Source organism: Calidris pugnax, unplaced genomic scaffold (assembly GCF_001431845.1).
Source record: "Calidris pugnax isolate Ruff unplaced genomic scaffold, ASM143184v1 scaffold9, whole genome shotgun sequence".
In the NCBI taxonomy this organism is placed as follows: Eukaryota; Metazoa; Chordata; class Aves; order Charadriiformes; family Scolopacidae; genus Calidris; species Calidris pugnax.
The window spans coordinates 6,187,576-6,208,846 of record NW_015090778.1 but is presented as its reverse complement, the minus strand read 5'-3'; the positions used below and the strand labels follow the sequence as shown (position 1 = coordinate 6,208,846).

At 47.5% G+C, this 21,271-nt stretch overlaps 3 protein-coding genes across 12 annotated transcripts; 2 read left to right on the top strand and 1 right to left on the bottom strand.

Annotated features, from left to right (window-relative positions):
• Nucleotides 1-31: 31 nt before the first annotated feature.
• SRSF2 (serine/arginine-rich splicing factor 2) lies at nt 32-4,140 on the top strand. Of its 9 annotated transcripts, XR_001413071.1 has the most exons (6): nt 32-189; nt 366-774; nt 1,158-1,468; nt 1,831-1,934; nt 2,588-2,699; nt 3,215-4,140. XR_001413071.1 is itself a non-coding variant. In XM_014951346.1 (4 exons), exons 2-3 carry the CDS (start codon nt 413-415, stop codon nt 1,459-1,461), a joined length of 666 nt encoding a protein of 221 aa, XP_014806832.1. In that variant the 5' UTR covers nt 32-189; nt 366-412; the 3' UTR covers nt 1,462-1,468; nt 2,588-4,140. The 9 variants fall into 9 exon arrangements, 3 of the variants coding, with proteins under 3 accessions (XP_014806832.1, XP_014806839.1, XP_014806823.1); XR_001413069.1 differs by lacking the exon at nt 1,831-1,934; XR_001413068.1 differs by having other exon boundaries at nt 2,588-4,140.
• Nucleotides 4,141-4,466: 326 nt separating this feature from the next.
• On the bottom strand, nt 4,467-6,380 carry METTL23 (methyltransferase like 23). Its single transcript, XM_014951326.1, has 5 exons — nt 6,042-6,380; nt 5,846-5,950; nt 5,520-5,757; nt 5,135-5,219; nt 4,467-4,810 (listed from the first exon to the last, which is right to left on the bottom strand). The coding sequence occupies exons 1-5, from the start codon at nt 6,132-6,134 to the stop codon at nt 4,642-4,644; spliced, it is 690 nt and encodes a 229-aa protein (XP_014806812.1). The 5' UTR covers nt 6,135-6,380; the 3' UTR covers nt 4,467-4,641.
• Nucleotides 6,381-6,517: 137 nt separating this feature from the next.
• On the top strand, nt 6,518-18,939 carry JMJD6 (jumonji domain containing 6). Of its 2 annotated transcripts, XR_001413058.1 has the most exons (8): nt 6,518-6,768; nt 7,685-8,073; nt 10,616-10,902; nt 12,293-12,428; nt 12,553-12,691; nt 13,352-13,479; nt 15,087-16,374; nt 17,193-18,939. XR_001413058.1 is itself a non-coding variant. In XM_014951313.1 (7 exons), exons 1-7 carry the CDS (start codon nt 6,640-6,642, stop codon nt 15,121-15,123), a joined length of 1,245 nt encoding a protein of 414 aa, XP_014806799.1. In that variant the 5' UTR covers nt 6,518-6,639; the 3' UTR covers nt 15,124-18,939. The 2 variants fall into 2 exon arrangements, 1 of the variants encoding a protein (XP_014806799.1); XM_014951313.1 differs by having other exon boundaries at nt 15,087-18,939.
• Nucleotides 18,940-21,271: the final 2,332 nt, after the last annotated feature.

Here is a 21,271-nt window from a genome sequence, read left to right as displayed (position 1 = left end):
GGCGGGCGGGGCAGCGCACGCCGGGAGGCCCTTTCCCTTCCGGGTCGCCGTCGGCCATTTTGTGGCGTTAAGTAGGCGCGCGCGGGCGGCGCCCCGCTCATTTCCTCGCGGCGGCGGGCGGGGGTGGCCATTGAACCGGCGCTTCGTCTCCGCTCCGGCCTTAGGCCGCCTCGCCCCCGGACCCCAGAGGTGGGTGCCTGCTCTTCCCTTCCCGCTGAGGACCCCGCGGCCTTCCCCTATGCCCTCCAGCTCCCCGCCTTTCTGGACTCTACTGGGCCGCCGCTCCGGCGCTCCCCCTCCGGTGTGAGGCGCTTCCCTCCTCAGGGCCGCGCCGCCCCCCCCCCCCCCCCCAACCCTTCCCTCAGGTTTCTTCTCCTCATTCACCGCCGCCCCTCGGGGGCTGTTGCCCACCATGAGCTACGGGCGCCCTCCGCCGGACGTGGAGGGCATGACGTCCCTCAAGGTGGACAACCTGACCTACCGTACGTCCCCGGACACGCTCCGGAGGGTCTTCGAGAAATACGGCCGAGTAGGAGACGTCTACATCCCCCGAGACCGCTACACTAAAGAGAGCCGAGGTTTCGCCTTCGTCCGTTTTCACGACAAACGCGATGCTGAGGACGCGATGGACGCCATGGACGGGGCCGTGCTGGATGGCCGGGAGCTCCGTGTCCAGATGGCTCGCTACGGCCGACCCCCCGACTCGCACCACAGCCGGCGGGGCCCGCCTCCCCGCCGCTACGGGAGCAGTGGCTACGGCCGCCGCAGCCGCAGGTGAGCGCCTGGAAGGGGGCAGGGGGACAGCGGAGTTCCCGGAGCTAAACCAGGGAGACGGGGCTCAACCATGTGCCTGTACAGTAGGGACCGCTCGGTTTTGTTCCCTTTCCCCAGTGAGTTTGGGAGCGGGGAGTTAAGGTTTAGTCCCAAAGACACGTGGAGTTCCCTCGGAGCTCAAGGGTTTCGCCCCGTAGTAGTTTTAGCCCCCGGCCACTCACTCTGAACAATGGCGCCCGCTTAACGCTCAGTTTCTGGCCCACGTGGGTCCCGTTCCGCCCTCCCTGTCCCCAAGTAGTTGCCGAAGTCTGTTGCGCCGCCCATGCTCAACTTTTTAACGCGCTTTTTTAATTTTTTTTTTTTCTTCTTCTGGCACGTTTCAGCCCTAGAAGACGCCGTCGCAGCCGATCTAGAAGCAGGAGCCGCTCTAGATCCCGTAGTCGGTCCCGTTACAGTCGATCTAAATCCCGGTCTCGCACACGCTCTCGGTCTCGCTCCACCTCCAAGTCCAGGTCTGCCAGGAGATCCAAGTCAAAGTCCTCGTCTGTCTCCAGATCCCGGTCCAGGTCAAGATCTCGGTCTAGATCTAGAAGCCCTCCTCCTGCATCAAAGAGGGAATCCAACTCTAGATCCAGGTCTAAGAGTCCTCCCAAGTCTCCGGAAGAAGAAGGAGCTGTATCCTCCTAGGAACATGGTAATGTACCTCGGGATCAGCACAAGTTGCATGTTATTTATTGTAGCACTTAGGTGGGGTGTTGGGTAGTTCTTAGCATATTAATAGCCTGAACCAAGCGAATCCTAACGGGGCACATTGTTAGTTATTTTGTTTTGGTTTGGTTTTTTTTTGTTTTCTTGAGCAGTGCTTTTCGGTTATTGGTTTAGGGAAATTAATACCAAAGGGCTTTCTACAGAGAATTTTTTTTTTTTACAGAGAAAATGTTTTATTGAGAGATTAATGGCTTGGTTTTTTATAAATTATTGTATGAGACGCAACCTATGATGAAAATGATTATTTCTTACTGTATTTATCCAACATCTGCATTTTCCCCTTTAAAGCTGCGGTCTCCTGTTTGCTAAAAGAATATTGGCCAGTATTGCAGATTTTAACTGATTTGGCTGATCCTCCAGGGACCAGTTTCTGTGGGCGTGTATTGGAGCAGGTTTGTCTTTAAATGTTAAAGATACACTATCCTTTTATAATGGAAGATCGATTCAGTGGCCGTTATACTGACTGGAGGTAACTGTTCTAGAAAAGTGGCAAATTCCTTGCAACGAGAAAACCATGGAAACTAGTTTTTCCTCAAGTCAACATCTTGGAAGAGGCATCTAAGGATACACCGGGTGGGGAAAGGATAGTGTGTCTTTAACCCTTCAAACTGTTTGGTCCTATTTTTAAAAGGAAAGGGCCTAAGCTAGCTCTAAAGTTAGATAATTGTAGCAAAATTAGTCACACTTTCTGTTTTGAATTCTGATTAGAGCTTAGTTAAGTTTTATGAAGAAGTATTAGTTTTATAACTTTTATATAACTTTTAATAACTTACTGTTGAACAGGCTGAATTGAAGTTAATGGTGGCTTGATCTACAGCCTGATGCTTATTCTTCTTTGTAACTAAATATTTTGGCAGAACCTTACATTTGGCCTCTGAAGTAAAGCAACACACGGGGGGAGGTGGAACACTATGGAAATTCCTAAAACTTAATTAAATTAGGCAAAGCCAGTTGAAGCACAACTAGAAGTTATACCTGAAGTCATCCACATAACCAAAAGAGACAAGATAGAAACCTAGCTAAACTTTTCTTTCTTCAAACCTAGATGCATCAGATAAATGAGAACCTACATAAAGGACGCCTTTGGGGGGAAAAGATCGCTTGAGTCTTCAGTCCATTGGAGAGACCCCTGGCACGAGCAACCAGCTGTTGAAAAGGTTATTTTGTAACATTTTTGTCTAAATTTTTACTTGTTTAAGTTGCGCCTCAAGTGGCAGATTTTACATTTTATGTGCCATTTTGTTGCTGTTATTCAAATTTCTTGTAATTTAGTGAAGTGAACGACTACCGATTTCATTATTGGCTTGGATATTTGAGGTAAAACTTCATTTTTGTTTATATAGTGCTGACTTTTATTTGAAATTTAAACTGATGGTAACATGCTGCCTCCAGTTTCAGACTGAGGAAATGTGCAGCTATTACATGCTGAGTAGCTAACTCTGTCAAAAAGTATTCTCAATTTTGTCTTCATTCCTTAAATAAAATTCTGCAGAACTTCAATTTGAAACTTACTGTAAATGCTTTTTTTTAAAAAAAAACCAAAACTTTGAATTCAAATAGTATCTTCAAATTTAAATTGGTAGAAATCTTTTCAGGTGACAGTTGATATTTGAAAGGATTGTTTTATCAGACTCAATTCTAATCTCTTCTCTTATGTATTTTTGTGCACTAGGCGCAGTTGTGTAGCAGTTGAGTAATGCTGGTTAGCTGTTAAGGTGGCGTGTTGCAGTGCAGAGTGCTTGGCTGTTTCCTGTTTTCTCCTGATTGCTCCTGTGTAACGATGCCTTGTCGTGCAGAAACAAATGGCTGTCCAGTTAATTAAAATGCCTGACAACTGCACTTCCAGTCACCCGGGCCTTGCGTAAAAATAATGGAGCATACAGTGAGCACATCTAGCTGATGATATACACACCTTATTTTTTCCAGAATGGTAAAACTTACCAACCTACATATATGAACTTACATATGAGAAATGTAATGTTAAGAAAAGAAATGGTTCATTCCTTTGTAAGTACTGATTGGTGTATCTTTTGCTTAAGACATTCTGTACTATACCCACTGTTTCTGTAGTTAATATTAAACATTTTTCTGTGTTAACTTTTCTCAACTTAATGTCTGAGTCAGCTTATTTTTAGCTTGAAAAGATTTCTGCAATTATACTGTCGATGTTTAACTTCAATATAGTAACCGAATGCATTCTACTGCTTATAAATTTTTATCCACTGGGGTTGCTTTTAAATTACTACGGGCAAACTTAACTAGTATTGTGACTAACCCAGATGTTGTATGGCAAGTATTGCACACCAGATGATAAACATGGAATCAGACATTGTTAATGAAGATACACACTGAGCAGTACTAATTGCATTTGCTGTGTGCTTGCCCTGACTCAACAGGCTGCTGCTTGATGGTAGCTGATCTTAACGGTGATGATACTATTTTTCTTGATTTGGATACCAAAAGAATTGTAACTTCAACCATCACGTGTCAAGGGTTATTGTAATGCCTTGTTAACTTTCTGCATGTATGTTAAATGGGAATGGAAACATCTGAATACTTGCAGTCTGGCTTTGAGGATTAAAAGTACTTTTCTACAAACTTGAGGAGTTGGTATGTTCTGGGACTGTGGGGCTAGTGGCAGTCTGCACACTCTCAGTGAAAAACAAAGTGGGGTTGGCTTTTGTATATGCATCTTTGGGAAAAAGAGTCTTGGGTCCTGGGAAACAGATCTTATTGGGGATATTTTTTATCTTGAAAGAGTGCAGTTAACTTCTTTTCATAGCAAAAGTAGAGAATTTAAGTTGGATCTTGTGGATTGTCAGGTTGTTAAGCTCTGTTGTGTAGTGGCTTACAAAAACAGAATTGAGTCTTTTAACTATTACATGGTCTTTGGGGAGGAGCACAAATTTCTCAAAAGCCATAGCTAAAGAACTGAACAGCTTTATTTTTACAGTGCATGTTTTAAGAATTACTGTTGGAGGGATCTGCTTCCTAAAAACACACGCATGAGGTTTGCTGTAAACAGGACTGTTTACAGATCCATGCTACAGTGAAAGTGTCATCTTGTATTGGAAACCAACAAGTGGAATAAAAAAAAAATTAAGTACCATCTGATTGTGCTAGTGAGATGATCATCATTTCGATCGTGTGTCTTCCTGGGAGAGAAGAGCTGGCCAAATGCTCTTGGTCTGCTCCGAAGGAGTGCAGGGGAACCAGGATGCTCTTCAGCTTCCACTTGCAGAGCAAAGCTTCCAGAGACCAGTCAGCACTGGGGGAGGAAACACCGCTGTGTGAAACGGAATCCCAGTTGGTAACTTCTGCAGTGATTACAGAAGTTCCCAAAATGGAGTTTTTAGAACAGTTTTCTAGGCAATGGTAAATTTGTCGTTCTTGGATTATTTTCTGGTTTGGCTGCTTTTTTTTTATCTGCTCCCATTAGGATTTACTTGGCTAAAACCAGCCCCATTCAGGTGGAAGCATGGAGCTTCTCTGGGATCGGTGTGGTGGTCCCTCTGGGGAATTAATGCTTTAATAACAGCTGAGACAGAGGCAGGAATTAAGAGTTGAATCTTAAATACCCTGAAGGATTTACCTTCGGACTTGATAAGTAGTCCAGAATTGAGCATGTGGATTCTTTTCCAGCAAGAAGTAAACTGTAGTTAAAATATCTTCAAAGTCTGTGCAGTTGGGGGAGATGAAGCAGTCTTGGTTAGTCTGTGGCTTCTAGGAACAGTTAAAAATGCCTGGTTATATAAAATGCTGATTAAAAATCAATACCAGACTAACTGTGGCTGTATGAGAGACCTGAGAAGGATGGCCTTAAGCAGTTAATTACTGTTTTCTCCTCTCTCACCCTCCGGTGGTATTTAATTGCTTAATGCTAGACTTGCCCCAAGACTGAGGCGTTGGGCAGTGTCACTGCGGGGAGTGTCACCTCAGAGCCCTCCTTGGGACACGAACCCACAGCGTTAACCTACCTTTCGGGTCAAAAAAGACATCCGATCCTAAAATAATATCTACAGGAGGTAGAGCCAGCAGCTCCGGTGACACCCGTCCCCAGGTGAGGCCTAGCACCGGGACGTGGTGCAGCCGGTTGGCCAGGCAGCTCCTGCGGCAGCTCCGCAGGCAGCGGGGCAGCTCCTCGCCGTCCGACAGGACCACCTGGGCTCCGCACTTGGCAGCCACCACTCCGGGCAAGCTCACCCCGGCGCCGACCTGAAAACCGCAACGCCATCAACCGACCCTTCCCCGGTGACCGGAGAGAGGGGGCGGGGCGGGGAGGGGGGGTGCCCTGTCGCGGTACCTCCAGCACCCGCTTCCCGGGGAGGCTCCTCCGGTGCATCCAGAGGTACTGGGCCAGCACCACGGCGCAGGGCCACACGTAGGTCCCGTACTGCGAGTCCAGCTCCTGAAACACACCGGCCGCGGCGATGGGAAGGCGGGTCCCGCTCCTCCGCCGCTCCGTACCCCCTTCCCGCCTTGTCCCCACCGGGAGGTACCTCGGGGATACGCAGCGCCAGCGCCGCCGGCCCCTCCACGAAGCGGTACCGCCTCACGCCGCCCCGCCGCTGCCCCTCCTCCGGTTCCTCCATGGTACCTCCGGGGGCGGTGTCAGGCGCCGCGCCGGGCGGCCCGTCCCCGGTGCCGCCGTTAAACCGGGCCGCCCCCCTCTCACCCCCTGCCTCCCTCCCCGTGAGGGCACACCGCGCAGTCCCGCGCGAAGGGGCGGCTTGCCGCTGTCGGGGAATTGGCGGGCGCGGAGCTGAGGGAAGGGGAGAGGCGGCGGGGGGTTCCCGGGGCGACCGGCGCCCGCGACCCCCTCCTTCTCAACATGGCGGCCGCGCCGCTTCCCCGCCTCGACCAATCAGCGGCGGAGAGAGGGCGACGCGTGGCGGAAGAGGGCGGTGCGGAGAGCCAATGGGAGAGCGGCGGGGGCGGGGCCGCGGCGACAGCGGCGGCAAGGGGGTGAAATTTCTGGAAGGTGCGGCGGGTCGGGCCGGGCCCAGGCGGGGGCCGTTGGGAAGCGGGGCCTGTGCCACGCCGGCGGGTGGTGACGGTTGCCCGGGGCTGCCCACCGACGCCGCTGCTGTCGCCGCCATGAATCACAAGAGCAAGAAGCGGATCCGTGAGGCGAAGCGCAGCGCCCGGCCCGAGCTGAAGGACTCGCTGGACTGGACCCGCCACAACTACTGCGAGACCTTCCCCCTCAACCCCGCCGCCTGCAAGGTGCGGCCCCGCCTCGGCTGAGGGGAACGGGGAAGCTGAGGGGACCTGGAGGGAACGGAGTGGGGGAATGGGCCCTGAGGGAAAGGGAGGAGGCTGAGGGGAACCGAGGTGGGGGAGAAATGGGGCCCTGAGGGGAATGGGGGAGACCCTGAGGGGAATGAGGGGGCGGAATGGGGTCCTGAGGAGAATGGAGGGGTGGGAATGGGGTTCTGAGGGAAGCGGGGTGTGTGTGGGGGAAAATAGAGTCCTAAGAGGAATGGGGGAGGCTGAGGGGGAACGGGGTTCTGAGGGGGACAGGGGGAGGAATTCGGGTCCTGAGGGGAAGGGGGTCGGTGGGAGAGACGGGACACAACACAACGACTGAGGGGGTTCTGAGGGGACTGGGGAGGCCTGAGCCGGGAGGGGTGGGTGCTGGGGAAAGCCTGAGGCCTTTCTTGAGTGTGGGGTTGTCTCGGGGCTCCCCGGGGATGCCGGGGCGGGGAGGTTGAGGCCTAACGGCACCCGCGTTTGTGCTTCCCTCCACGTGGCGAGGGGTGCGGGGGAGTCAGGGCCCCATCAGGAGTGGGATGGGCACCCACGTAATTCCCAAGCGCTATCCCAGGGGGATGAAATGCAGCAGGAGGTGTGCCAGCCGAAAGGGCAGGGGGGCCCTCGCCGGCCGGGGAGTTACCTCGGTGGGGAGGAGTCCTAACGGCTTCAGGCTGGTGGTGTTGCTGATGCGCACAAGGAGCGGGGCATGAGAAGTAGGACTGCAGCCTCGGAGAGGCTTAAAATAACACGTAGGCAGCTTGACACCCTCCTGGTGTAGGGAGCCAAAGTATGAGCGTGAAGCTCCTCCACCCCGACTTAAAAAGCACGGTTCTGGGATGTTATTCTGTCCTAATACCTGATCTGTATTCCTCTCTGGGTTTCGCAGGATAATGTGGAGAGGGCAGATGCACTCCAGTTAACAGTGGAGGAATTTGTGGAGCGTTACGAAAAACCTTACAAGCCTGTAGTCTTGCTGAATGCTCAGGTGGGCTGGTCTGCCCAAGAGAAATGGACTCTGGAACGACTGAAACGCAAGTATAGGAACCAGAAGTTCAAATGTGGGGAGGACAATGACGGTTATTCTGTGAAGATGAAGATGAAATACTACATAGAGTATATGGAAACCACACGTGATGACAGCCCGCTCTACATCTTTGACAGCAGTTATGGAGAGCATCCCAAGCGTAGGAAACTCCTGGAGGACTACAAAGTACCCAAATTCTTCACTGATGATCTGTTTCAGTATGCAGGGGAGAAACGAAGGCCACCATACAGGTATAGTATGGTGACAACAAGATAAAAAGATATTTTCAGTCTCATTAGCTATTCCTAAATAACTGTGATAGTCTTCTTTAAAACAAAGCAATAACTTTACATCTGTTTTGAAATGAGCATACATCCGTAACCCAGAGGGAGGGAAGGGCAGATTGGTGTGTCACAATTTCTGGTTCTGCCACCAGCGTTGCTTTGAGTTTGTGTTGGTTGGGGTTTTTAAGTGGTTTATTTCACTTCTCAAACTTAATCTTTGTAATTTTCAATAACTATGTAACTTTTTTTTTAACTTCCTGCCGTGTGTGCCTTCTGGCTTCTAAAATTAAGTCCCTTAGGACTAGCTCCTGGGTTTTGCACCAGTGGCTTATGTACATAGTGGGATTTTGTTTAATTATGAGTCAGTCCTTTTAAGGTAAAGATCTTAAGCTAGATTAGTATGAAGTGTGGAGACTAGCTCTTGACTTGCCTTCAGATGATTTTGAGAGAGAACGATATTTCACATCTATGTAGTCTTTTCAACCTTTTTTTTGCATGTGATTGAAAAATTACTGAACTTACACTTTTTTTTCCTGAAATCAAATATAACAACCTTGTGTTTGGGCTGTTAAATACAAAAGGTGTTTCTATCTACATTAATACAACGTTTCATAGCAGTATGAGCATAAGCTGAACGCTCCCAAGTAATTAAAGTCTTTACAGCCACGTTATAATTGTCTGAGAAAGCCTTGCACTTTGAGTGACACAAGGCTGTGATGTGGGTTTTTTATTGTTTCTTGTTTTCTTTTTAATGAAGTAGAACAAGGAATGAATTATGGAACTCTTCTCTACAGTCTTTCACGTGTCTATAGTCCAGTTATGCTTTTGCAGGAGTGAAGCATGAAACTAATTCTATTTTAGATCAATGAAGCAGGTGTTTTTACAGTGTTGTAACAGATCTTTTTTTATAATTCACGTTTAAGAACATACAATGCTGTGACCAAATGCAAAAGCACACTAGGTGTAGTCTCTGGTAGAAGCTGCATACACTTACAGAACTAGGAATCATTTATCCAAATTAGAGGTAAACTAGATAATTTGATTGTGACTCACTGATATTGATCTCTTTCCCCCACACCCTCCCCACCTACAGGCACATGCTGAGCTCCTTTCTTTCTTGCTATTCACAATTCTCATACTTTGTTCTGGAAAATGTGGGTTTGTTTAAGGCTGTTCCCCCTTGTCCTATCGCTCCCCTCCCTGATCAAGAGTCTCTCCGCAGCTTTCCTGGAGCTGCTTTGGGGACTGAAAGGGGCTCTAAGGTCTCCCTGGAGCCTTTTCTTAACCAGGGCAAACAATTTCAACTCTCAGCCTGTCCTCAAGGCAGAGGTGCTTCAGCCTTTGCAGCATCTCCATGGCCTCCTCTGGACCTGTTGGAGCAGGTCCATATCCTGATGTTGGTGGCCCCAGAGCTGGAGGCTCACCAGAGTAGAGGGGCAGAATCCTCCCCCTTGCCCTGCTGGCCACACTGCTGGGGATGCAGCCCAGGATGCTGTTGGCTTTCTGGGCTGTGACCACACATTGCTGTTTCCTGTTGAGCTTCTGGTCAGCCAACACCCTCAAGTCCTCAGGACTTCTGATATTTTCTGAACCTTTGAACTTGTCTTGCTGAGTGTCACCTGCCTGTCAGCCACGAGGGAGGCGTCTTGTTGGTCCTTTACTTTCTACCCTCTCTGCTGCCCATTAAACTACTATTGATGTTTCTTTCCTTCTTGACACCTGTTGCCTCACTTACACTGCTTTATTTGGTATGGTAGATACTGTTCTCTTACAGGGGAAATGAGCAATTGAAGGTGCTATTGCTGTTAAACATGTATGGCAGATAAAGTTCTCCATAGGGACAAATAAACCTTGCAAACGGGGAATGAGAATATACACACCAAATCCTGAATGGTCACTGGAGAGTAAGCTCCATCTAGTTAAATGTTGGAATGAAAAGCCTGTTGTAAATGAGCAGAAGGCTTAGAGGGAGGCCAGGGGTTGCATAACTTTGCTCTGGTCCTTACTTGTGTTGCCTTTTGTTTGTGCCTTGTTGTTCTGCAGCTCTGGATCCACTTATAACTAGAGAATTTTAGAAAAACACAGGATCAGGAGAATCCTCCTGGATAGTAAGAATCCTAATGCAGGCTGCTATGACGTAGAATCCTCCTGGATAGTAAGAATCCTAATGAAGGCTGTTATGACATAAATCATATTCCTAAACCTTGAAATAAGTATATTTTTTTATTGAAGAGCTGCTTATATTCCGTAGCTGTATTTTGTTTTAAAAAGCTACCTTTGCTTTCTTGTCCCAGAGTTGTTCCTGTCCCGATTCATGTTGGTTTTTAGGTCAAACTCATGTCACATCTTTTGCTGCAATGTGAACCTAACAATCTAATAGCTACCTTGATATCTAACTGTATGTGAAGTTAACAGCTGTAATTTTCTGTCTAGTGTGAAGAAAAGACAACGTACCTACTTGCTTGCTCTATGACTAAAGGATTATTTATTTTTTTTTCCTCCCATGCAGGTGGTTTGTGATGGGCCCACCTCGTTCTGGAACGGGAATTCACATCGATCCCTTGGGAACTAGTGCCTGGAATGCCTTAGTCCAGGGACATAAGCGTTGGTGCCTGTTCCCTACCAGCACTCCCAGAGAGCTGATCAAAGTGACACGAGAAGAGGGAGGGAACCAGCAGGATGAAGCTATCACTTGGTTCAACGTCATCTATCCCAGGACACAGCTCCCTACCTGGCCCCCTGAATTCAAACCCCTGGAAATCTTACAGAAACCAGGCGAGACGGTCTTTGTGCCAGGTATGTACAAATCTCTCCAGTAAGGAAATCTGGGAGAAAAAAAGTGTATTTTTAACATTTGCGTATAGTGGAGATGAAGAGAATATTTCACCTTTCTTATACAGCTCATCTCTTAAGAAATAAACTATTCTGAGCTGTTTCAGGAGGGATATACACTGCAAGGGCACATTTTGAGACTATTTTCTGAATGTCCTGAAACCTATATGGCCTGTAGCATAGGGCTGGGTGTGGTACAGATGACAATACAAGTGGGACCTGAGTTGCATCCTCACAGGAATGTGGTCCTGACCTAAATTGCAGTAATAGAAAACTGTTAAGGCCTAAAATAATAGAAGTGTTTGAGTACTAGTAACTCTTAAAGAAAAATGTTCGAGTAGCAAATTCATGACTGAATTTTGTAGCCTGGGTAGTCTGACTGTGTGAATTTTTCTTTGCTGTGGGAAAAGAACTACTTAGAATCATAGGAAATTTTTTTTGTGGTAAGGGGCCCAAAACTGGACATTTACTTAAAGGCACTGACACTTTCCATCCACCTCTCTGGTTATGCTTAATAACCTCTTAATAACCCTCTTGCATTTGAAATCAAAAGCTAAAGAAAGATCTGATAAAGATGCTGTTCTCTTGGAGTGGCTGCACGCTGTGTGTCTGTTAAGCTAGGAGGTGGAGTGGCCAGTGAGTGGATAAAGCAGGTGAATTCAGTGCCAAATTCTAACCTCTAAATTTTGTGTTGTTTTTGTGCACCGTGGCCCATGGTTTCTATCCACATTGCTTGTCTCTGACACACAGCTGACTTTGTGTTTGAAGAGTGCCTTGTGATTGTCTTGGTGCTTACTAGTGACTCCTCAGTGTACCTTCTGATAAGATTTTGTAGCTGTCGGGTTCCGTTAAACTGTTTCCTGAGTCTTTTTATGAGGTTGTAAGTGGGTTGCAAGAACATCACTGTCTATTTTTGTCCTGTGTGGGGAAACAATTTTGCGTCTATTTTTAAATGAAAGGTTAGTCTGTAGTCATAAGAACCTTACTAAATCAGCGTGGAAAGCGCTCTCCAGCTCCACAGAGAGGGTCTCTCTGCTGCCGGGGTCACAATAGCTCTTGCTATTAAATAAGCTGTCAGTAGGTAGTGTGTTGCTGTCAAGTCAGATCTTCACTGCTGTTCATGAGCTGGATAATTTGGTCAGAGCATTGAGCAGCCTTCTGTAACGGGAATCTGTAAAGCGTTGAAGCGAACCCTGAAAGATGATATTGTGGCAAACTCACCTGGGTTTGGGAGATAAGGTCCAATTTCCACCTGTGCTATGGGGGGGAAAAAATAAAAGTTGTTCACGGCTGTTCTTGAACTTGCTGCTTTCTGCTGTGTAGCCAGAAATGCTCACTGGTGGTGTATTTGTAGGTGGCTGGTGGCACGTAGTTCTCAATCTTGACACAACTATTGCCATCACGCAAAACTTTGCCAGCTGTACCAACTTCCCCGTGGTGTGGCACAAGACAGTCAGAGGGAGACCCAAATTGTCACGGAAATGGTACAGGTAAGAGATTTAGTAGCTTTTTTTTTCATATTCTCTATTTAAAACAAAACCCCAAAATACTCTATTCGTTGATGTGCAGTGTCACTGTTGAAAAGGCTAACCCTGAAATTTCAACTCTATTTAGGATCCTAAAGCAGGAACACCCTGACCTGGCAGCCTTGGCTGATTCAGTGGACCTGCAGGAATCTACTGGCATTGCTTCCGATAGTTCCAGCGATTCTTCCAGTTCCTCAAGTTCCAGCTCCTCAGACTCTGATTCAGAGGTAAAGCTTTTTACTCCAGTAGGTGATCCATATCCTACAATTACATTGCTTTTTCTGTACCTGATCATGTGTCGTCATCCTAATATTCATGTCTTCTGGAAGAAATTAAAAGAAAGTAACTAAACAAATCTACATGGTGGAGGAGGAGCCTGTGGTCTGAGCAGGTTCTGTTTGCTGAAGCCTCTGCATTTCTAAAGGAATTTGGTTTGTTTGATTTATGTTTCTATTGTACATAGATCTGTCACTCAGCTAAGCCATGCTTGTGTAAAATGGCTGCAAAATGGATGTTTTTTTAAAATGGGGAGGGGGAACAAGATCCAAACCTGAGACTGTCAGTTATGCAGGGGACTTTTCTAGGCTGAGTGCTTCAGGAAGCACTGAGTCTGCTCCCAGGGAAAATTAGGTCCTTTTAGGAGCCAAAACGAATGCATCAATTATCTTGCACCAAGCCAGCTTATTCAGTGATGACATCTAAGAACATACCTATTCCTGTTTTTTAAAAACTTAATTTAAAATGTATTTCATGTATCTAATCTAGAATAGCGTGTTCTTTGAATATTGATTATTCAGAATTGCTGAGGTGGCTCTTACGGTAAACTGCACAGCACAAACTCTTGAGAAGGTTTCTCTGAATTTTGGTTTCATTTCTCCCTGCTTCAGTGCGACTCTGGCTCCGAGACAGAGGGGATGATGCACCGGAGGAAAAAGCGGAGAACGTGCAGCATGATGGGCAACGGGGATACAACGTCCCAGGACGACTGCGTGAGCAAAGAGCGCAGCTCCTCCAGGTGACCCCATGGCAACTGTCACTTTTTAAACGAGCAAAAGACAAGGCAGAGCTGGCAGAGTTAAGATATGGGGATCCATCAGGACAGAGGGATGGAGAGCAAGGGGTCCCTTACAGAATGATAGCTGTAAGGTGATACTTTTCCTCCATGAATTATTTTAATTGCTTCAAACTGAAAACTGAGATTCTTGGTATTTTTTTAAAAATGAGGTGGTTTACTTTATTAAATACAATTTTATTACTTTTCCTAGTTGTCTCTTCTAATAAAGTATTTTATCAAAAATGAGGTGGTTTACTTTATTAAATACAGTTTTATTACTTTTATTACTTTATTACAGTTGTCTCTTCTAATAGAGAAAGTATTTTATTTGCTGTAATGGGAGAGGTGGGATATTTTAACCATGCTGTCCAGAGAGCACAAATGAATAGTAAGCAATTAAAGATGAGGAAGAATCAGGCAAGACTCAGGTTTTGATGCCTTGTTACCCAAACAGAAAACCTTCAAGTAGTAGTGCAGTTTCTCTTTTTGTTGCCTGGATTGCTTCAATTTGGCTGTTAAAAGCAAAATTCATCCCAAGTCAGTTTCTCTTTTTGTTGCCTGGATTGCTTCAGTTTGGCCCATTCTTTTATCTGTTAAAAGCAAAATTCATCCCAAGTTCCAAATGTCTTGTGTTTATCTATTAAAAACAAACAAACAGAAGCCAGGTCTCTAGTCAGTTGAGGGAGGGAACATGAATATTGCAGAGCTAAGAAAAGATACTGCTTAGGATAACGTTGCAGAGGAGGGAAATTCTCTGGACTTGCCAGGTTAAAAATAGAGAAACACTGGGAATTTGGGAGTGTACTGCAGGAAGGTGTACAATAGTAATTTCCCTTGGGAAGTCTGGATTCCTGGTATTGTGCCAGGCTTCCCAGTGTAGGGTGCTGCCTGTGGACCCGTGTGCTCCTGCAGGTGTTGCTAGTTATCTTGCTGTGATGCACTGCTCTCTTGTTTTCAGGAGTTGGTCATAACTGAATGCAATTGAATTACAAGTACAGAGCATCATTAAACAGTTGGAGAGAACTGTACTGACTGCTTATTTTGCCTTGGAGGTTTTAACAATTTGTTGTGACGTTGTCAAATCCCATTTCAGCAGTCAGTTGTGACTTCATGCAGGGAATGAGCAGCAGAGATAACTAACCTTAATGCAGACTCTGTTTTTAAAAAGGGAAAAAAAAAAAAGAGCTGTAACATTGCAGAGCACGTGTGCAGGTCTGCTCTTCTGAAAATCCTGTGCATTGTTAAGTTGTTTGCACTGCAAACTTTGAAATAAATACCTTAAATATTAAAAACTGGGACATTGCCTAGAACAGTGGTTTTCCAGGTGTCACTGTTCTTCCTCCTGTATGTTGATTGTTTTGCTCTGTGAGGACGGGTAGGATTTCTGCTCCAGCAGGGTGATGGAGTAGTTGATAGAAACTGTTCCAAACATAAAAACTTCTCTAGCTTGTACAGTTCTGTAGGAAGAATAAGCATATGACTAACCTGCATGCTGGGAATTTATTGGGTTTTTTTGCCCTGATATGAGGGGAAGTGCTATAGTTATTATTATTTTTTTTTTTGGACAGGATTAGGGAATCTTGTGGAGGCCGCAGCTACCCCTGAGAGATACCACCACCCGCCCAGAGGCAGCTGCCGATCAAAGCTCCGTTAGCAGCCAGCCAGCTCTGTTCTACCCCCTCCTGCTTCTGTTTCTCACAGTCCTTATGTTTTTGTCACTCTTCCTCGACCCAGACATCTGTCTTCATTACGTGCTGTCGAAGGTTGGCTCTTTTAATAACTTGTAGGGGAACGCCCCGACTCTACATTTTAGTGCAATGCTTTGTCCCCTCTGCGCCCCGAGTGAGTGCACTAATAACCCAGCTTTGGGTAAGGACATGCCAAGTATTTAATGGTTCACGTAACTGGTAAGGAAGACGACGGTCAGTTTTTAAAGAACTCTTTTTAAAACCAGCAGGTAAAGCTTAAAAACCTGCTTTGCTTTGACACTGTCATATGTTTACATGTTGTCCTGTACACTTGAGGAAAGGAACACCAGCCCTTTTTGGCCTATCCGAATGTCCGGCGGATCTCGCACCAGAATTTCAGGAAGGGAAGGTGGTATGAATGCTCCAAACACTGAAGAGACTTCAGCAGAGGGGACCACCAACCTGAAGCATCTTTTGTGGTCTTAATCTACGCGCATACATCTACGGTGCAACACCTTAACCAGCAGCAGCCCCTTTACTTTTAGCTCTGCGTCTGTGATGATGACTGGTAACAAAGATGCACAAGCACCTTGTGATTGGAAGCTCAGTGGAGCAGGAGAATCCTGGAGTTTCTTGCATAGGAAAAACTGGGGGGAAAAGTCAGCATTTGTCAGTAATAACAGTCTTTTAGGTGCAGGCGTGATGTTTAGCACGAGGCAACGACCGATAACAACAGTTGCTGGGCTTTAAATAGCCAGCAGTCACAGGGCTGTGGGCTCCTTCAGGCCAGTGCAGTTCACGTACCTAAATGGCTTTTCTTTAATGTTATGGGTTCAGATGTTTCCGGAACTTGAGGTGCCAATTTTAAAGGACTGGGAGGGGGACATATTGTTGTTTTATGCTTTTTAAAAATGCAGTGTGTCGCTTAAGTCTGTGTAGATGCATTTGTATTACGCCGGGTAAAGCTCTCATCCCCAAGGGATCTGTTGGAGCTGCTGGGGTGTTTTTTTTTTTTTTAGCAGGGGCTTGTGCTGGTGGTGTCAGTGAAGAGGCCTGTCTGGCTGAAGGTGTGTCGCAAGGAAATGATCCTCCTTCTCTGTCTGAGCAGCACAGCCAGAAGCTGGCTGGGTTGTGGTGCTTCCTTGGGTGCTCTCCTGGGATGTAGGAGGTGGGTATTTGATCTCGCTTCAGCCATTCTTTGGGAGAGGAAGCTTGAAGGAGGAGGTGGTTATGTCTGTAGTAAACATGCAATAGCGCCCAGGCACTCGTGGTGGAATTAAAAAGCAGATTGGCAGCCTTAACTGTGACTTTGGATTTGATGGAACCCAGAATGCTGTTTGTCTAGGTTTTATTATCTTTTTTTTAACCTTGTCTCTTCCTACTTAAACACTCTCTCCCTAGTTGGAGACCAGGCCATATCCTGTTGTACCAAGGAATCCTGAGTATGTTTGTCGGGATCTCTGTTTCTGATCTCTGTTTCTGAATCTTCGTGCCAGTCCCTTTGTGTAGGAGCAGTGTGGTGGTGAAAAAAAGGAGAGAGGGAAGGTTTATAGGTACACTCCTTAGCTGTCTGGGTTCCTGAATTTCCTGTGATAAGTGAGCACTGCTTGCTCCGTAGAGTGCTGCATATTCTTCCACAAGATTACTTCATTTTTAAAAAAACTTCTCAAACTCCTGGCATTTCTGGCCAAGGTTGCCTTTTTTTCCTGCCCAGTTGAAGAGCCTGGGAGCCTGCACAATCCGTGTGTCTTCTCAGACAGAGCGGGCTGCAGGGCAGCCTTTTGGAGGAGTGTGGGTGCCTGGAGAGGAGAAGGCTCAGAAGTCTCAGCTCTGTCACAGAGGGGAGCCCTTAAAGAAGTGTCCACTGCCCTCTTTGGTGGCTTCACTCAGTATGTGTAGCAAGATGGCTTATGCTGTAGCTTGCAATTGCATTTTGCCTACAGGGTTTGGTTTTACATTCTTAAAAATCTTCCATCTGCCTGAAAGCCTGATCGCTGTGATGGGGAAAACCACACCTCTACCACCAGAAGCACAGTTGGAAGATCTAAAGTGCAGAGTATCTTCCGTGCCTATGAACTCTTCCATGGGGTGAAATAAAACCAGTTTCAGATTGAAGCCTGTGTGCATTCACCATCCCTCGCAGAAAAGCAGTGTGTTTGGCACGGACTGCAGACATGGTGATACCAGCGATGCTGTGCTGACTTCTCCACAAGGCACTTTTGGATGTGAAACAAAGGGGTGTCTGTTCAGGCTACCTGGGAATCGGGACTCCTGGGATCTCCGGTTCTTCCGCTCACAGGCTCTTGCCTCGGCAGAACTGCTGGGCTTCTGTCTTTGTTTTAGTACCTGAGGAAAATACCTACCTCACAGGGGTGTTGTGAGGCTGAGATCTATTTACTGTGTAAGATGCTTTGAAGTCATCCTCCCACAAAAAGTGTTCCAGGCACCCTGAGCTACCCCAGACTTCCCAACCTGGCTTTAGCTTTTTCGAAGCAGAAAACTTTGGGGATGTTGTTGAACATTCGTGGCCACGTGGTGGTCTTCAGTGGCCCTTCCAGAATTGCTGTGTGGTACATAAATTGTAGCAGAACAAGGCATTTTGTTTTCACCAGACTTTAACTGTTGGCGTGTCATGGCCTGCTCTAAAACAGGAGGTCCTGCTAGATTGGGATTTTTTTTTTTTTTTTTAAAATAGGACTAGAATAATATCTCTCATCAGGGAGTCGGCTTCACTGGCCTTAAAGGAAGAGGGGGGGAGCTGGTGCTTCCCAGGCCAGGTGAATGGGGAATTGAGTTAAAAACTGTGCTCCCCTTGTGCCTAGCTCCGAGCGTGGGGGAGGCTGGCTGGGGAGAGTGGGGTTTGTGCTCTGGCTTCTCCAGGCTTGTGCTTCTCGGGGCGTCCCTGTATCTTCTTGGGGCATCCCTGTCTCTTGTTGTGCTGTTGTGTACTGTAGAGCCCCTGATGTAGCAGGCAGCTGGGGTTTGGCACCCAGACCCAGCGGGCCCCTCCTTCCCTCCAGCCCCGACGCAGCAGCGCTGCTCTGCCCTCTGTGCCCCAGGGACAGCTCAGAGCCAGGACTGTGCTCTTCCCCATCCTCCTGTGTGTATCGGTGTCACTGTCCTTGCTCTGGCCAAAGGGATGTGTGAGCTCTGGCCGTGCTTTTGAGTCTGGTATCCAGTGCAGGCTTGTCTGCTATGACAGTGAACTAATAGATACCCTGCCAGAACTGTAGATGCAAACAACAGTTGTGCCCATCTCGGCATCTGTTCTCTGCACAAGTGCTCTGGGAGCAGGTGACACCCAGGAAGCTCTGGCAAAACCCTCTTCCCCTTCCCAGCTCGGGTGCGCTGGCTCCAGTCTGTCTTCTCACTTACATTAAAGCCTCTCCAGATGCTTAAAAGAAAGACAGCAACCTCTTTCATAATTAACATAGACCCTTTTCTTCCCTCAATCCCCAGCCGTCACGGGGCAGGAAGCAAGAGTGTTGGCTCAATCAAATCCAAAATGCCCGTGTTGGGTTAATTGGGAGGATTTTGGCACCCTCTTTGCGAAGGGGGGGAAGGAAAGAGCATTCTGTTTCCTGTGACAGTCACACCGTCGGCCCCAAGCCCCGCCACTGCCCATAGCTGCTTTTATCACCCCATCCAGCAGAGCTGGGATATTCTTAATTGTCTTGTTTGGATGATTGTTGTTTTGCTTTTTATTTTAAATAAAATCAATTATTTTGCATTACCCTGTCGGCAGGTCATTTTTTTTTTTTTTCATGTCATGATCTGAAAAAAAGCTACAGTTGTACCTTTCCAAAGCACCACACTGGGCTAAATGGTGTCCAGGTAACAGCTACGGGGGGGGGGGGCTTTGGGGACTTCAGCTCTTTCTCCTGTGTGATTAGTACATCTGTACTTTGGGGGGGTGTTGTGGAGGCTGCTGGGGCTGTGGTGGCTTTGGGAGAAGGTCTGTGTTAGTGGCTTTGTCACCAGACCACAGTGTGTGCTTTTGCCTGTTCCTTCTCCTTGATGGATTTGACGTGTGGTGGAATAGGGATTGGGAAAGTGGGGGGAAAAAAAAGAAACAAAACAACCTTTTATATTTGGTTATTGAGCTCTGTAAATAAGCTGAAGGAGAGCCTGGAGGCTTCTGAAATACTTGTATTGATATATTGAAGAATGAAACACCAGGAAGAGTAAATGGGTACGTGGCAGTGGGCAGCGAGTTTGCTGATTTCTGCATAAACCTCTGTCCTTCCTTCCCAAACACCAATTAATCATTTTTCTTAGTCCACCTATAAAACCAAATGTTTGTTCTCCTCTCCAGCTGCTCTTCAGGTCTCTCCCCGTGCCCTGCTCACGTCCTCAGCGAGATGCTCTCTAGCTCCATGCAATCAGGCAGCCACAATTAGCAAATGAGCCCCTGCTCCGGGCACGTTGGTGCTTGGCATTTAAGATGACTCGATTCCAGAGCCGGGTATGAATCGTGGTGGCTGGAAGCAGCGTAGGGCCATCGAGGAAATGCTTTTATAATGTATCTCCCTCTGCTTTCCATTCTCAAGAGGTGATTTTCTGTGTCTCCCATTGTTCTTCTTGATTTGCAGGCGCTGCCAGTACCTCCCTCAGTACCACCGAGGCCTGGCAATCTGGGCTTGATTTATTGTTATTCCTCTGATTTATCTACCTTACCTGTCTTCCTGGGTTTTTTGTGTGACAATTGCAACCCAATACTTTTATTCCAGCAGGGAGGACGGCAGACTGATTCCTTCAATTGTTACCAGGGAGCCAACAGGACACGGTTACGTGTTTTGAGACTGGTTTGGGATTAAACTAACGAATTCTAATTGCAGAATCTCACCTCTGTTTCGAGGCACGTCAAGACTCCTCTGTGGGGCTGTTTGTGGAGAGGTGTAAATTGAGGTGGAGCGGGTTGGAAATGTGTTCCAAAGGGAATAATCACTCTGTGTCCCTTCTGGTTTGAGAGGCGGTGGCTCCCACCTCCAGGTGATGGCTGTGACTCCTCTCCTTCCACAGCAGGGCCTGGAACCAGGGCTGCCACCAAAGGGGTCATCTGTGCAGCTGGAGGAAGAGGAGGGCAGCTGGAGGAGGAGCAGCTGGTCCAGCTGTGTCCCAGCTGTGCCAGGAAGGCACACCAAGGCTGGAGGAGAATTTCAGGATGTCTCTCCTGCTTTGTTCAGACCCAAGGCTGTGTCTCTTCCCAGCTGCTCTGTCCCGGTCAGCACTGGGTGTCAGTGTCCCTGAGCTTTTGGCTCGCTCCTGGGACTGTGGGCTCATCTCTGCCTCCCAGGGCAAGGCCCATGGCACAGCTGGGCCACAGCTTTGGAGACCATCAATAACAACTTGGAGCCTGCCCCAGCTCAGGGATTAGACTGGAAAATGAGTTTTAACATGGTGGAAAAGCAGCTGTGTGGGGTGAGACCAGAGCCTGGCTAGCAGAGGGGCTAGTAAAGGGGGCCGAGGGAGGAGGTATAGAAAAAAACACTCAAAAGAGAGTGTTTTTTGGTAGGGTCCTTCCTTTCCATGGCAGCAAGGAACCCCAAGGGAAAGGGTTGAGGCACCATCCCTGGAGGTATTTAAAAGGCAGACATGGTGTTAGAGATGTGGTTTAGTGATGACTTTTGTCGTGTTGGGTTGACAGCTGGACTTGATGATCTGAAAGGTCCTTTCCAACCCAGACGATTCTATGATTCCTGGCATCAAAGCAGGGAGGACATTGCTGTTCTTGGCAAGGAAAAAGCAGTACCGGTGCCTGGGGCTCACAGAAAGGATCAGAGCTTGGACCAGCGTTGTGAAAGGTCCTTTCCAACCCAGACGATTCTAGGATTCCTGGCATCAAAGCAGAGAGGACGTTGCTGTTCTTGGCAAGGAAAACGCGGTACCGGTGCCTGGGGCTCACAGAAACGATCAGAGCTTCGACCAGTGTTAGGACCAGTCTGTGCTCAAGCTTTATTGGAGGGGAAATGGGTTCTTGGAGGACCTGGGAGCAGAACGGTCTGTGTGGAGCAGGGGCTGTCGGAGATCACCAAGGTCCCTGCAGCCCCACAGCTGCTGCTGGC